Below are 15,731 nucleotides of genomic sequence, written 5' to 3'. Positions count from 1 at the left end.
CTTCTATTATTGAGGCATAATTTATCAATTTTGGTTAAAATATAAATAAATGTAGTGTCACTCAAAAATATAATTGAGAAGGCATTGAAGAGTAGAGTGGTGGAGGATCTATTTAGTGTCGTCGTCGGAGAAGTGTTGTTTGTGAATTTTATTCGTCTGTAAAATAAAGGTAAATATTTCGAATTTTAAATATTAATTGCACATATATGAATCATAATTTCTAGAAATTAATATCATAAAGCTAGTTGCAGTTCCATCCAATGATGTCTCATCGTACGCAATGGTGTAATTGCAGTTCTTTGATCGTAAATCAACATAGTGCTAACAGGGTGGATAGAATTTCTCGTAGGAGGGGATGATTAATTCTCAAATTATATGCGTTTTTACTTATTTCTTATAGTATTTACTTTTGTTTCAAGTTTTTGTCAACTGCATAGAAACAATGATTCAGTGATATCACCTTTACTTTTCAAATGCTGGTATAGTATCAGCATTATTGACCTTGAATTCGATACCAGCCCGAGTGTAAAATGATTGTGGTTTGTCAGATACTTAAAGATACTGCGGTTTCAACTCTGAAATTTTACTTTGGTAATCAAAGAGCTTCAGTTTAATTATTAAAATGTACAGCTCTAGTTATCCTTTTGTTGAATGATTAACATAAGAGGTGTGACGGTAGGTTAGTGTTTATTAATAAGCTTTTGTAAAAACATCTGGCTGCTATATGAATGAAAATGATTAACAAGAAAAATTTGTTATTTCTAAATTTTTGACCCAAAAAATTTGTTAAAGGATAGTTTGATTCTCTTGTTCAAGCATGTTCAAATTTTGCACTTAACTTACGTCCTATTTATTAAACAATTTGTCTACGTTTACACTTTTATCATCCGTTTCATGGTTATCTCTATAAAAATATCAACATTTATTATTAGATTTTAATAATGATCAAGTAATATTAATTGATTAAAAAATAATAGGCCTAATGTTAAGATTTGTTAGTCAAAAGGTAATATATAAATTCAGACAAAAAACATTGAGTTGAAATTAATTTTTAAAATGATTTTATTTTTATATGCACAAGTTATTCTCTAATAGGTTTTCTTTATAATTTTATGCTGATTTATTTTACAAACTTCGTCTTTTTGCAATACAGTTTTCTGATTAAATTGGTAGTATTATAAATGTTACTAACATAATACTTTATTGCTTTCATCACAATATGCAAGCTCTTAGTTATGGCTGGAATAAGTTATTGTCCAGCAACATGAAACTGAGTAATCTTAATTAAAAACTATCGGCTTATTTTGACTTGACCGGGGTTTATTTCCAAAATTAATATTTAATTGAAAAATGAGTTATTTCTGTATAACTAATATTAAATTATATTTGTGCTTGAAACCTTGAAACTATACGAGTACCATAAGTACGGTAGCCTACTTATAATCTATAGGAACTCATCCAATTAGAATCCATCCGATGAGTGATCAAAATGCAGTAAATTAAGTCAGTTTGAAAAAAAATGTTTTTTTTTCGAAAAGCGTTACAATAAGCAAGTTTTTCATAAAGTGTAAAAGATTTCGAGTGTCGGTAATATTTAAATTCTTGAGGTTCTAAGAATAGTTTCTATTCTTAGTGCATTTCTATCGTAATTGATCCCAGGATGAAGAAGGTTGAAGAAATTAAATTCCAATCCTTCACGACACCCGATGACAAGACCACTCCAGCTAACAAGAACATCTCTACTTTTCTAGATGAAATACATTTTTGGGTTTGGTAGTTTTCCTGGGGGCTTTGTTTAGGACTCTTTGTCATTTCAATAGATATTTTTCTGGGAGTTTTCAAGTTTTTTTTCAAGATACTCACTTGTACACCTCTGGTTTAATTTTTTCTGCGCCAATCCAGGTACATCTTTGCGCGTTCAGCTTAGTTTTATTTCGTCAAAAAGCACTACATAACCAAGCACCGCTTGTTAATATAATTATGACATGTCAGGGATTTGAGATCTCAGTCAGGGATTTGAGATCTCAGTCAGGGATCTGAGTAGGTATATAATACTGAAAAGGTGAGAAGAAAAATCGCAGCATACAAAGGAGTTTTCTATTCAGGACTTGTTACTTGTTCAGTCTTCTCCGCAGTCAGAGACCGGGGAATCGTAATTTTTCCCTCATCTTTGAGGGGGTCATATGGTATCAGCTGCTCTTCCAGGTAGGTGTTGAAATGTATTGTCTCCAATGAATCCCTTCAGCATATAGTATGGTCGTACTGCCAAATATCTCTTCAGTACGGCAGCGAAGATTCTATTGTTCTCTATGTCCTTCAGGACAGGAGAATGTTGCGGATCTCTTGGAAGGAACGGTCACTAATGTAGAGGTCCTGCGTCGCATGAATAAGAAGACGGAAATCATGAACACCGTAAAAAGTCGCAAGTTACAGTACTTGGGTTACATTATGCGGAATGAGAAGAGATACGCACTGCTGCAACAAATTAACTGCTCCAAGCAAAATTAACAGCAAGCGAGGCCGAGGAAGAAGAAGAACATCATGGCTGGCAAACCTGAGGCAGTGGTATGACAAATCATCCGCAGAGCTTTTTCGCATCGAAACCAACAGGGTCAAAATTGCACTGATGGTCGCCAACATCCGAACCGGATAGGCACCCTAAGAAGAAGAAGAAGATGTCCTTCAGGTCTGCCGGCAGCAAATTGAAGAAGAAGGCTCCTGCAAAGGCTGGGGAATCTTTGAATTTTTTTAGGCGGTGCAGTGGTAGATCCATGTCCTTATTGTTTCTTGTGTTATGTTGATGCTTGTCTCTTCTGAGTGCAGGGCATGTTCTGTTTGCCAAAGTGGTTGTCTCCAGGTTGTAAAGCGAGGTCACTGTAAGCAGCTTGTATCTCTGGAAGAGTGGCTTGCAATGCTCCATCATGCCAACCCCCCAGGATGGTTCTTGGTGCCTTCTTCTGAATCACCAGTATCCTGTTGAGGTACACTTGCGAGGCTGATCCCCAGGCCACAATTCCATATCTCAAGTGGGAAGCGAACAGAGTGGTATGCAGTGAGAGCTGCCTTTTCTCCCGATATATGAGTCACATACACTTTTCTCCTAATCACATATACTGCCGATGATAATTTCTTTCTGAGTTATTCAATGTGAAGCTGCCATGTGAGGTCACACACTGATAATACACTTGTATGAATAGATGGCTCACTCCACAGTCGGTTCCTCTTGACATTGTAGAAAAATGAGCGGTAGATGATACCTAAAACATGCCGTGTGAACTAGGTGCTCCACCTCCACCTGATTTTTTTCTCATCACATAATTTCTCCTGTCGTATTGGCTGATCTGGTTTGTGAACATGTTACTATCATTATATTGATGTTTATGGGAGAAATATCATTTTTGACCTACGGCTTATATTTTGTTAACACTATTACATTAAAGCACAAGTTGGACCGGTGATAATTTCTCTCTATTGATTATTTCGAATACTATATACCATTTCCTTTCTTTCTTTTAGTCTTGAAAATGCCGTCTGTTGAATGGCGACCTGCGTTGGAAACCCGCAGATTGAGTAGAATGTTCATGGTTTTCTCCACTCTTTACAACATGTTAACGGAACAAATCAAATATGTTTATTGTCATTAACAAATACAAGTATCGACAACGTCAATGTAACATTGAGCTAAGCTAAAATATTACACATAAAAATTTGTGTAGCCTAGCTACATGATATTTAAAAAAAAAAATAACTTGGAAAAGTCGTACAGGTCTTCTTACTTAAACCTAAAAGTAGATCGTTGGCAGAATGTTGGCAATGGCGTCGCTAATATTGTTCTTATAGTGAGATGTGGAATGTGGTCAATCAACAAAACCCAGCTATTCTAAAAACCCCATGAAGAAATTGAATGCAACCAAATATGCCGGCCGACGTGGTGTACTGGTAGTGCTTGCCACTTCAGCCTGCTATGCTATGCCTGGTCACGGGTTTGAATCCCTCGGATTACGCAGGGAGTAAACTAGTGAGTTGACCCAAGTATACTACTCTTGTGCTCTAGGATTATTTCTATAAAACGTAAGGCTGGGTAGACACCCATAAGTCAAGACAAGACTAGTCACGTTTAGTCACAATACTTCACATTGTTGCTTATGACGCAACTCACACTAATTAGTCATTGCAATTAGACATGACTGCATAAGCAACTATGTGAAGTATTGTGACTAAACGTGACTAGTCTTGTCTTGACTAATCGGTGTGTGCCCAGCCTTATACCTATATTGAGATTTCATATTGCCCTGGCAACATAATTATTATGATAATCGAGGTTTTCGCTCATTTATACGTTATAGAGATGTGTTTCATCATTGTCTGTTTTGTCTTCGTACTAATAAGGAGTACTAAGGGAGTTTCTTACTAGTAAGGTTTCACTCATTTACGAGTTTCTTCGTGATCTTTTTCCATCGAATTGATCTAATTACATTGAATCTCAGCAATTGTATGCCGACAAGAAACTTACTCTCCTTGCGAAGAGGAAATGCACTGTGCTTGGAAATAGGATCTAACTTGCCAGTGTTTGCTGTTTCTCAATTGAAAGCAATTTCTTGTCTGAAAGGTTTTACTGTGTCTTGCTCTCTTCCTTGAAGTATTTCCTTACATCCTCAACTGGTAAAATCGATAGTCTGAGCTGCTCCAATGAAAACTACTTTAATCAGAGTTTCATTGAACAGTGGACTGATTCTAATTCAGTGCCAAACTCAATGGATTCAACGGCAGTTTGAATAGATTATCATTTTTGTCGATTGATTTACTGCATTCTATTTAATAAAATGAAAAATGTCATTGTAGTTTTTTACAATAAAGATGACTTCTGTAATTTGTTCATCAGAATTAGTTTAGATTATGACAAAAACTGATCCCTTTTCAATAATGCATCTTGATGGAAATGATACCACACTTGCACTAGATTCAAGATTTCCCTATTGTTGATATCAGTTTTGATCAATCCATCATTTATCCTTGTTTGATTCTTCATTATCTTGATATCAAATTACTTTTCCTCCTTTCTTGAAAAAAATGATTCATAACTTCAGTACCTTTATTCATAGCTACAGAAACTTACTTTCATGTATAGTTTCACTCCACTTCCATATTTTGAATTGAATTGATTGAAGGCAAAAAAATTTAGCTTCAGTTTTATTCAATTTCTTATTGTAGGCAACATTAATTTGGTTGTAGTTTTTTTTCATCAATTTAGTTTTAGATATAAAGTTTGCTTTCATCAATTTAGTTTTAGATATAAAGTTTGCTTTCATCAATTTAGTTTTAGATATAAAGTTTGCTTTCCTTGTCATTATTTAATTAAATTTTTATTATAGTTGATTTCATACTTAGGTGTTTAATGAAATACAGTACAGTATTTTAATTTAGTCAAAAGATTCAATTAAAATTACTTAATATAGGCTAATGAGAAAATTGGAATAAAAATGTTCAATTAGGCTACGAATTATATTCATTTTATTAAAACTTGTCTTGAAATTTCTCAACATACAATATGAGCAGGGGGTGAATTAAAGAACTATTGACCACCAGAGAGACTGAGGTATATGCTATTTTGGTTTGGTTAAAATGTTCATAGTTTCTTTAAAATGTTTAATATTTATTATATCAAATTAGTTTATTCACAAAGCTCCTCAAAAGCCTTCTTCATTCTTTATTTTTCCATTTACTTCACAGTTAATTTGAAATTGTTCTTGCATTTCTATAATAAGTATGCAACTATTATGTTTCATTTTGATTAACCATTCTTAATTTTTTTTACAGAAAATGCCTGAATGCTGCAGTAATCAATCAACACTGATCGTTCCAGACATCGATTTTCATTTGTGATCAGAACAGAATCTGGAAAAACTAACAACCTACCAAAATCTAAGAAAACGTAAAACCCTATAATGTAATTGAACGCTTTTCCTTAAATTTCTACCAACTTAGGCACACGACGACACAATTTCAGTTGATATTTATTTGATTTATAATCGAAAACAAAAACAATTATGTCTGCTAATACATTCGATACCAGCCAGCTATCAAGTCAGCTATGCCTGTATGTGTTGGTAGTTGGTAATCATTTATTAATTTCGACTCCTAGTTTGCTGTAAATATTGTAGAAAAGTAGTTCTTCACAGTCCTAACACACCGCCAATACTAGTCAATTTACTACTGTTATTACACTAATTTATTAATTTAGAAAAATTTCACGCCCACTCCTACGATAATTAGTTATTTATTTTGAAAGGACTCGAAATACTTCTGCTGTTACTTCGCTAATTCGTTTTGAAAGAATTCCATAGTTTCACTTAAGACTCTCCACTTGTACTCGTCAACAACTTCTTGTCTATTGCAGACTTGAGACTCGCCTTCCCATTATCAACTGCTTCGACAATATAGTTTTGATTGGAAAAACGATTCTAGTTTTGAAAAATTTGTTTACTTCGTCAACAACAATAAAGTTTTTCAGTTTTCCCCCACGAATAGATCTAACTCCTCTACTTGGGATCATAAAAGACTTTGACAACTCATTACAATTACAAAAATATCCCACTATTTCACTTGACATTTTCTTGCCATATCTTCTACGTTAATTTATTTTGAAAGAAATAAGACCGTTCCACTGTTGTTTACTCGTAAATATTAGTTGGTTTTTGTGGCGACTTTTGTACGGACATACACGATAGTTTTAGTTTGGTTGTTTAGTATTCGTTCCACCCTTATCAATTGGCGCATGCGCGGTACTGAGTCACATTGTGCGCGCGCATGAAATGAGCAGCAGTGCACAACGCGCGTTCCCAACAACAACGACCAGAAACAATAAGAACAACAACAACCACTTGTCGCCGTCGCACCTTGATGACGTTCGCGGGGTAGGCAGGTCGGGCGGAGGGGGAGGTTACCATTCGTCGGTGGTGGTCGGTGGTGTCACTTTGGCGTCGTCCCTCGGACACCAGCGCAACTCGTTTCTGCGCACGCGTCAGTCCAGAGAGCTGTTCCGCAGTCGGTAAGTTGATCAACATTCAATTCACTCTTGGGTCAAGATCATCTGCACTATTTTTGTAACTTGGAAGAACAAAGATATTCCTACTCACTGGTTAGTAGTGACGATTGTTTCACCATTTTCTGCTGGCACCTAATCGGAGATTAGGACTTTCGGCGAGTGACTCTGCGAAACTCTCGTCGAGTGTCTAGCAGAGGCATCGAGAATACCAAGTCTGATCTGAAGGTGCCAACACATAATATGGCGAAACGATCGTCACTAATAACCAGTGAGTATGAATGTTTCAACAACTTGTTAGTAAGGACAATGCCAACATAACATGACGAAACGATAGTCACTACTACAAGTGGGTGAAACATTCAGACTGTTTGGTAAGTAGTGACGATCGTTTCTTTGTGTTGTGTGTTGACATCTACATTTTCTTATTGAAAGATGAGATGCCTGCACATCATGGCGAAACGATAGTCTCTAGTCTACTAACGAGTGGTTGAAACATTGAAGCTTTCCCTCACACCAGTGATAGTGAAATTCACCGGAACAGTAAAAATATAACCTCCATGAGTTGACGATTGCTCCGCCATGTTGTGTGTTGGTATCTTCAGATTCAGACTCGGTATTCTGAGGATGCTAACATATCATTGCGAAACGATAGTCACTAAACAAGTATGTGAATAAATGATACTTTCAAGTTACAAAAATAGTGTTTTATTTTCTTTTAGAAAAAAAGCATGAAACAACTACACTAAAATCATGTTCTTTTGGAAGTACTTTTTCAATGATTATGAACAACTAGGGTACTGAAATCTTTGGAGAATTTTTTTATAAAAAACTATTGATTCTCTTTTGGTGAAGATTAGCTGATTTGCTGCTGATGAAGATCTACTGATTCTCTGTTGTTAAAGATTCATTCATTTAGGTCTACATTCAATGAAGAATGTATGGTTATTTAAAAAATAGACATGATAATTCCTCATCACTGTCATTACCATTTTCACACTGATTTCTTCATCTCAGTTATCACAGTCACTTTCGCCCTTGATTGTCCATAAGCTTACTATCATCCCAAATCTGAATCGAATACACAAAATACTGCTTACCACAGATCTGTTAAGGCCTAAGGTAGAGGTTTGAACAAATCATTTGAAAATGAAATCTCTTCTCCTGATGACTTACATATTTTCCTACAGTTCTTGGCCTATCATAATTATTACTCAGTTCTCTTCTTTATATAATATTAGTGATGTAAAATTCCCGGGAATTTAATATCGAGGAAATATTCCCAGGGGATTTAAAGGAAATATTCCCAAAAATCATAAATTCCCGGGAATTTATGGGAACTTAAGGAAATTTATGATTTCTTTCATAAAAAATGACCGAAAAAGACGTTTTTTGTTACACATGGTCTCAATCACCTGTTATACAACAGATTTATGTAAGAATATAGCCTAAGGATGAATAACTTATAAATTGTAGTAAGTTCAAAGAAAACAGTAATTTGAAGTTCATAGACTGAAAGGAAAAATGAGCACTCAATAAATCATTCAATTGCACCACTATTATCATGCTACTTTCATATCTTACAAGTTGAATAAGATTTTTTCACTTACTAATAAATGCCTGTAAATCAGGTAAACAAAGCCAACAAAGTATTGAGTGTAATTTAACTTTCATTGCATGATTTTATTCAATTTATCCGCACAAAAATAATTGACCCCCTAAATAAAGATTAGAGTCGAATATAAATCCAAAAATTAGAAATTATAAAATACAGCAAAATAGGCTAAACTAAAACAACTCGAGTTTAATTCAATATTAAAAATAAGATAATTTCACAGCTCAGAACCTTTCAAGAGTCATTGAGGCTCACTTTACTTGTAATAAGATACTAGTCCAGGCAACGAATGCTCAAAAAGATATATAGGGAAAAGTTTGGAACCCAATTTTTTACCTCGCATTCCTTTTAAGGATAGTGGGGAGGGGGTAAGCATATAAAAAGTCCTCACTCCTACCACACTCAACACTAAAACTGCTATAAAAATTGATGGAAAGCATAAAATGATGAAATAATACATTGAGTTGAAGAGAATTGAATGTTCTACAACTCACTGTATTTTAAATACTCTCACAGTCCAGTCAATGAAAGATTACAGAGGGAAAATTTGGAACACATTTTTTGACCCCGTAGCTCTTCTTTTAAGGATAGTAAGGGAGTAATCATATTAAAATTCCTTACTCCTACCCCCTGTGTAAAAAATTACATTTTTTCGATGCATTGTTGTTGAGTAATAAGCCTTGAAAGTGCAAAAAATTGGAAGAATAACTGTTTTTTCAAAGATTTTACAATATTTTAAAAGTGAATATCTCAAAAACTAAAGAAGATATCACAAAACTCCACCGTCAATAATTTGTAGGAAATTTATCTTGCTTCATTTTTACTCAGCCATGTCGCTGAAATGCATTGTTCCCCAGTTACATGCGTGTCAGCCAGAAATGAAAAAATGCAACTTTTAAGCTACCCTCATCCCTTAAGCTCAAGGAGTAGGGATGAGGACTTTTGATATGTTCACCTTCTAACTAGTTCAAACAAAGTTGCCAAGTTAAATATTGTGTTCCAAACGTTCCCTCCCAATTTCCCTGACAATTGATCTATTGTTGTTAAACTGAAGATTTCACACTCAACACTATAACGGCTGCAACAATCGTTGGGAGATGCGTAAAATAATGAGACCATAGATGAAATTGAAGGGAATATAATGCTCTATGAGCCCGTGATTAGCACGGATTTTTTCAATGAATCGTTAAAAAGTTATAAGGCAAAAAGATGAAAAAATCGGAGCCGGAAGGGGTTTTCTAAAAGGTATCAACCTTAGAGAGCTCATACCTAGAAAACTATGAGAGATATGGAAAAATGTTGGAAATGAAACTTGTAGGATAATTTGTGAGCTTTAATATTATGATTGTGTTCGACAAAAATTTCCGAAAGGCGTATATTGTTCGAGATATATGCAAAAAACAAAATATGGCACTTTCAAACCACCCCCACCACCTTAGCACTGGGGGTGGGAGTGAGGACTTTTGATATTTTTAACCCCTTACTACCCTTAAAAGAGCTACGGGATCAAAAATTTTGTTCCAAAATTTTCCCTCTATAATCTTTCATTGACTGGACTATACGAGTATTTAAAAGACAGTGAGTGAGTGAGCAAAAACAGGCTCAAAGAATGATGATTCATTGATTATATCAATGTAAAATGTGGCTGAGCTTGATCAATATGAAATAGATTGATGATTTATTGATGCAAAATATGAGTGGGATTGATCAATTTCAATCATTTTTAGAAGAATTTTATAAATTTCCTTAAGTTTCCATAATTCCCTTAAATTCCCAAAATTTCTTGGCCTCGGAAATATTGCCAAAACATAAGTTCCTTCCCACTGGGAATATTCCCGATCCACATCACTATATAATATTATCGATTATAGATTACAGAACTTCCCATTTTCCTAGATATAATATGAATTTTCAGGAAATTTCTGCGAAACCGGCCTACGTATAATCTAATAAAGCCTAATTTCAACAATAATTCTTCATATTATCTCTTCTAATACTATGCAAACTTATTACAATAAAAACGTTGGGCTTACCAAGCAAGACACTATTGCAACTGTCATACATGTTGAAGCATTCCAAACTCCAGAACTATTTTATCAATAACCTCTATGTTACAGATTTCCCTGTCAACAAAGTACCAGTAATATAAACTCTTTAAATACTACATTAATAATCATTACTGATAGAAACTATCCACTTCTTATTTATAGTAACTCCGGGTTACTTGTACAAATTAGTTGAACAGATATCAATATTTGTACATCGATCCCAATGTAAGAACAAAGATAACGTTGTCCGTTAATTCAGTATTCGAACTAGTTTTGTAGTTTACGGATAAAGCAATATATAGCTCTGAAATGTAGTTCATTTGTTAGTAGTCATCGCAGGGAATGATTGTTCTGGTATGGTAATCTTCGATTGTTTTTAGTACTGCCATCATTCTTAATTATTTTGATAATAATTTAATTCCTCTATAGTTTGAAAATATTGAATTAATATATAATATTATTGGAGATAATAATATAATATTTTTCTCTAAACAATACAAATGCAATAAATTATGTTTTGAATAATTACTGGAAATCAATAATACTAACAGGTGGACCTTGATGGTACTAGATGTTTCCAAATATTGTACGCTTCTGGTATGTAAATCGATAGCATGCATTAATGCATTATACATATTCAATATGGACGAGATCAATAATTTCCAATCACTATCACATATAGAATCTCTGCAGAAATAAATGTAAAGTTTGGAAGAATAATAATTTTTAAAAAATAATAGTAACTTGATGATAAACCCATAAGCATGGTATTTCTAACATAAATGGACTATCATGGTAAATAATAGTCGCCTTTGTAAAATAATAAATAATAGTTTCAGAAATAATTATCATTCTTATGAATAATGTTTTATTCCGATTTCCTTTCAGATAAACGATACATTTGTCGCTTTTACTAGACACATAGGTTATTTTTATGGTGTGATGTAAAACTCTAAGGAACGTGTTATCTGTGATAGCTGCAAAAATCAAAATATTTCTTGCTTTTCTAGTTCCGAATCGGGACCGTCATCTAGGTGAGAAGTTGTGAAATCAGGTGTATTTTTTAACGAATTGTTTTAATTTTCTTTCAATTAACCTACTTGAAGAGTTGTGGTTTTGCTGGATTATAACGGCCTTGCAGTATTGAAGCTGATATTTTATACCTGATTTTGATTAATTTTTTTGTTAATACTGCTCCTGAACGTTTCTATGACATAATTTAGTATAGTTTTGAGTAGGTCCTTTAGTAGGATAACTAATTTGTTTTGTGAAATTGGTTTCTAAAATAGTTTAATATTATTAGTTTTCTTGAAAATAATATTTTTTATTCAAGAATTCTGTCTTGAAATTTGCTTATTGCAATCTACATTATTACATAAGCTTTAATCACTTATTTCAATGTAGTTGAGAATAACTTGGAAGGAGAATTATGTGCTTTAATCTACTATAATTCAATTCGACGTGAAGTGAAATAATATGATATCCTTCCTGATTGCCATGCCCCTCATACGCTCTAGAATTGGGCATGGGTAAGAGAAAGGATGCTGAGAGATTAATAAGCTCACAGTTTTAGATTAGTTCCGAACCTCTGGGAAGCGATTCTAAAACTTAACAGCGGAGTCTCCTCAGTTGGTCACCTATCCAACGAGAGTAGCAGGCGCACCGTCGCTAATCTAATCTGAGCGATTATCAGCGCTACTGTGGAGCCCACCGCTCCCTATCTCAAATTCAGTATCAGAAATAATTGATTACTGAGCATTGATAAAGTTTTCTTTGCAATTTTTTATTGATTTGGTTCAGCAATAGTACAGTTGAAAAATATAATAATTTTTGTATTACCTCTGGACACCTAATAAAATATTTTTAAAAAATAATAAATATCGTGTATTATGTGATATTGGTATTAGAATATTCATATCCTATAAAAACTAATCTATCGTTTCTCTTGTCCGGTTAGATTCATATTATCTCTGTCAATTTCTTCACATTCTATAAAACCCTTGTTTCTCATCGCCCCCGCTTAAGCTATTAACTAAAGGTATTACTAGCCAAAAAATGGTATTTGATTGGAAATAATGTGAAGCTAATATCGAGATATGTTGGATCAGAATAGTTGAACCTAAATTAATATTTTTATGCGAATTATAATACATTTTTAATCCTTTGTATACAATGATTGGATATGAATCCTTAGGCTACTTATAAAAGTTCACCACTTATCAATTATCAATTGTACCACTTTTATCCCAATAATATTGAGCTTTGACTTTTGTGTCTAGATTCATTGATTGGGTCCTAATTACATTTTGAATGCATGCTGTGAAAGGATAACTAATACTATTATCCATAGTAATAACTAATTTGTTGTTATCTGATTATATAGAATATTTTTCTGAAAAGTCTGTTTACGTGAGTGTAGAAGCATCCTATTATGAATTTAGAATGCAGCAGTCATTTACCTAGAGCGAATGAGTCAGTAGTTCAGCTATTCAGCCGGATAACTTACATAAATTTATTTTTAACTATTTATCTTTTATTTCTATCATTATTATTCTTGCTATTCCGTGAACATTGGCTCATATTACTAGTAAACAATCCATCTTAGTTGCTGAAAGTCGTTCAAGCTATATAGACAGGTCTTTATCGCGGTCTCTTTTCCTCTTGCTTTGTCGGCTTCTTTTCTGTCTCCGTTCATCGAATATTATTTCACATGATATCCGTCCACTTGAGTTTCATTCTCACCTGCTTCTTTATTATCTTTTGTCATTACAGTATTTTTGTAACGCAGTAAGTTCAGTTTGGAGTGTAGTTTGTTGCAGTGGTGTTTTGTAAAGTTCTTTAAATAAAATGAAGATTTTTATATTCACATCCAGATGTGTGTTCAAAAACAGTGATTATTTTCGATTTTCGATAAGGTAAACTGCTTGACCTTGGTTTTGTTCTATTTAAGGCATTAGTGTCGCGATAAGTATTAGAAAATTGATTCTATTTGTTTTGTTTCAATTTTTACTCTACTCCCTAATAACTCATTATTCTTCCCGACAATTTTTTTTTACTATACGTTTTTTTGGTTCTATTAATATTTTATAGTATCAATCTAATTCATTCTTGAAAGGTTTCACAATAGTTTTCAACAGCTTTGAATTTGAATTTTTTCCGTTTTACAATCTCAAGTCAAATGTCTTCAGATTCTTCAAATGTCCAGTTGTTTTATTTTCTTTTGTTGTTTTTATTGGTATATGTAATAGTCGATGATATTCTATCCAACTACAAGGCTTGTAATATCATTTCATGAATATTGTATCTACCTTTTTCTTATCCAGTATGGATAATTCCTTTGAGAAACCAGTTTGTTTCCTGCAAATAGAAAAAAAACTATCAAGTTGATGTGAAATGTGAATACCGAATAAATCTTAATATTTGAATTGAGTTTTTGGTACCGGTATTGTATTTTTGAAATAGTGTTAAAGTACTAGGTGTTCTATAAAATTTAACTAAAAAATTTCCGGATTATTATATTAGTTATGGTAGTGGCATATTTCATTTAAATGAATGTAATCTAAATGCACTTCAACATTGAATATTCCAATCACGTTCACATGATTATTTTGCAGGCATTGATAAAATAATGAGACAAAATGAAATTAGAATAATTTTATGAATCTGATATGAAATTTATTCTTCTAAATATGACAATAACTCTCTAAATTATGTGCAACATTAAATTATGTTTGCTTTTGGGATTGAAGTATCACTTGAAAATTAATCACAAACTTTAAAAAAATAAAGTAATTCTCTAACTATAAATTGAAAATTTCGAGTTGGTTGAGAAATCCTCAATTAGTCATTTTAATTTCTATGCAATTTGCTAGTTTTTCACTGTACATGACTTGCGTTCCATGCATTGCTCAAATTAATGCTCAAGCATGTTAACTTTCTCTTTGTCAAGATGTCTTGCTAATAAAATTTAGTATAAATATTTGTAGCCTTTTCTTAGATAATAAATCAGCTTTCTCTGTCCGATTTAAACATAAATTCACTTTTCTTCTTATTGTTGTCTACCAATAGAAAAACGATTTTGATATAATCAACAAAAACTTGAATCGAGAGGAAAATTAATTAATCGATTGAAATTCAATTATTCAATTTGTATTTGTTTGTGAAATAAAAAAATCTTAATTTGTCGAAGTTAGTACTTTTAGGTCCTCTCTACCACTCAACCTCGACATTAAAGATACAATGAAATCAATAGTATAAATTACTGCAATAAATAGGAATACTGTACATTAAATAATATAGGTACCACAAAATAAATACGTAGTTGAAACGCAACAATCAATATGCATTTCAGTCCAGTCAATAAAGGCTTTGGTGCCTGCAATACACATTGTAGCTCCGACCCTACCTTCCAATATCTAAATTATCTAACTTCTAAATTACCTTCTTATCTAAATTCCAAGTTTATATTATATTTTGAACTTAAAATTGGACAAAACTTATGAAGTGATAAACATAAACTGTTTTTGGACAATTTCTATCCAAATTTGGGAAAGGGGCCGTTTTGGGCTTTAAGCCTGTTGCTCCGAATTATTCATAGTTGTGAATGATATTGTATCTATCAATGTATAAATAAATATTTCTGGATACATAAGAGAAGTCCAGAACCAACCCTCCCACACAAACCTCCCTGTGTCAGATGCAGGGCGTCTCATAAACCTCGCATCCTCGACTCAGCCTCCAGCCACCTCCGTCAAATCAAGTCATTGGACAGCCCCCTTCAAGACCAAGGAACACTGAACACAATTCTTCAAAAATTAGAAACATTCGAAGAAAAAATCAATTCAGCTGAGCCTCAGTATCCATCCAATCAACAACATCTCCTGATAGTGTCCACTCAAATTCACTATTGAAAATCCCAAAAATAATTTGTGTTTTAATTGAAGGAAATAATTTTGCTGAACAAATCCTTTATTGGACGGAGTTAGGACTTGTTACTGCGATCTACCACTCAACAACCTTGAATACA

At 33.3% G+C, this 15,731-nt stretch overlaps 1 protein-coding gene across 1 annotated transcript in view; it reads left to right on the top strand.

Annotated features, from left to right (window-relative positions):
* The first annotated feature begins 33 nt into the window (after positions 1 to 33).
* The window catches only part of LOC111050075, an 83,933-nt gene continuing 68,235 nt past the window's right edge, over positions 34 to 15,731 (top strand). Inside the window, exons 1-3 of the mRNA XM_039431365.1 lie at positions 34 to 169; positions 5,818 to 7,048; positions 11,716 to 11,739. Coding sequence (XP_039287299.1) covers positions 6,813 to 7,048; positions 11,716 to 11,739 — 260 coding nt within the window. The 5' untranslated portion in view covers positions 34 to 169; positions 5,818 to 6,812. The remainder of the gene's footprint in view (positions 170 to 5,817; positions 7,049 to 11,715; positions 11,740 to 15,731) is intronic.

This window comes from Nilaparvata lugens, chromosome 6, assembly GCF_014356525.2.
Source record: "Nilaparvata lugens isolate BPH chromosome 6, ASM1435652v1, whole genome shotgun sequence".
Taxonomy (NCBI): domain Eukaryota; kingdom Metazoa; phylum Arthropoda; class Insecta; order Hemiptera; family Delphacidae; genus Nilaparvata; species Nilaparvata lugens.
The sequence above is the reverse complement of the archived record's forward strand: the minus strand, read 5'-3'. Positions and strand labels throughout refer to the sequence as shown.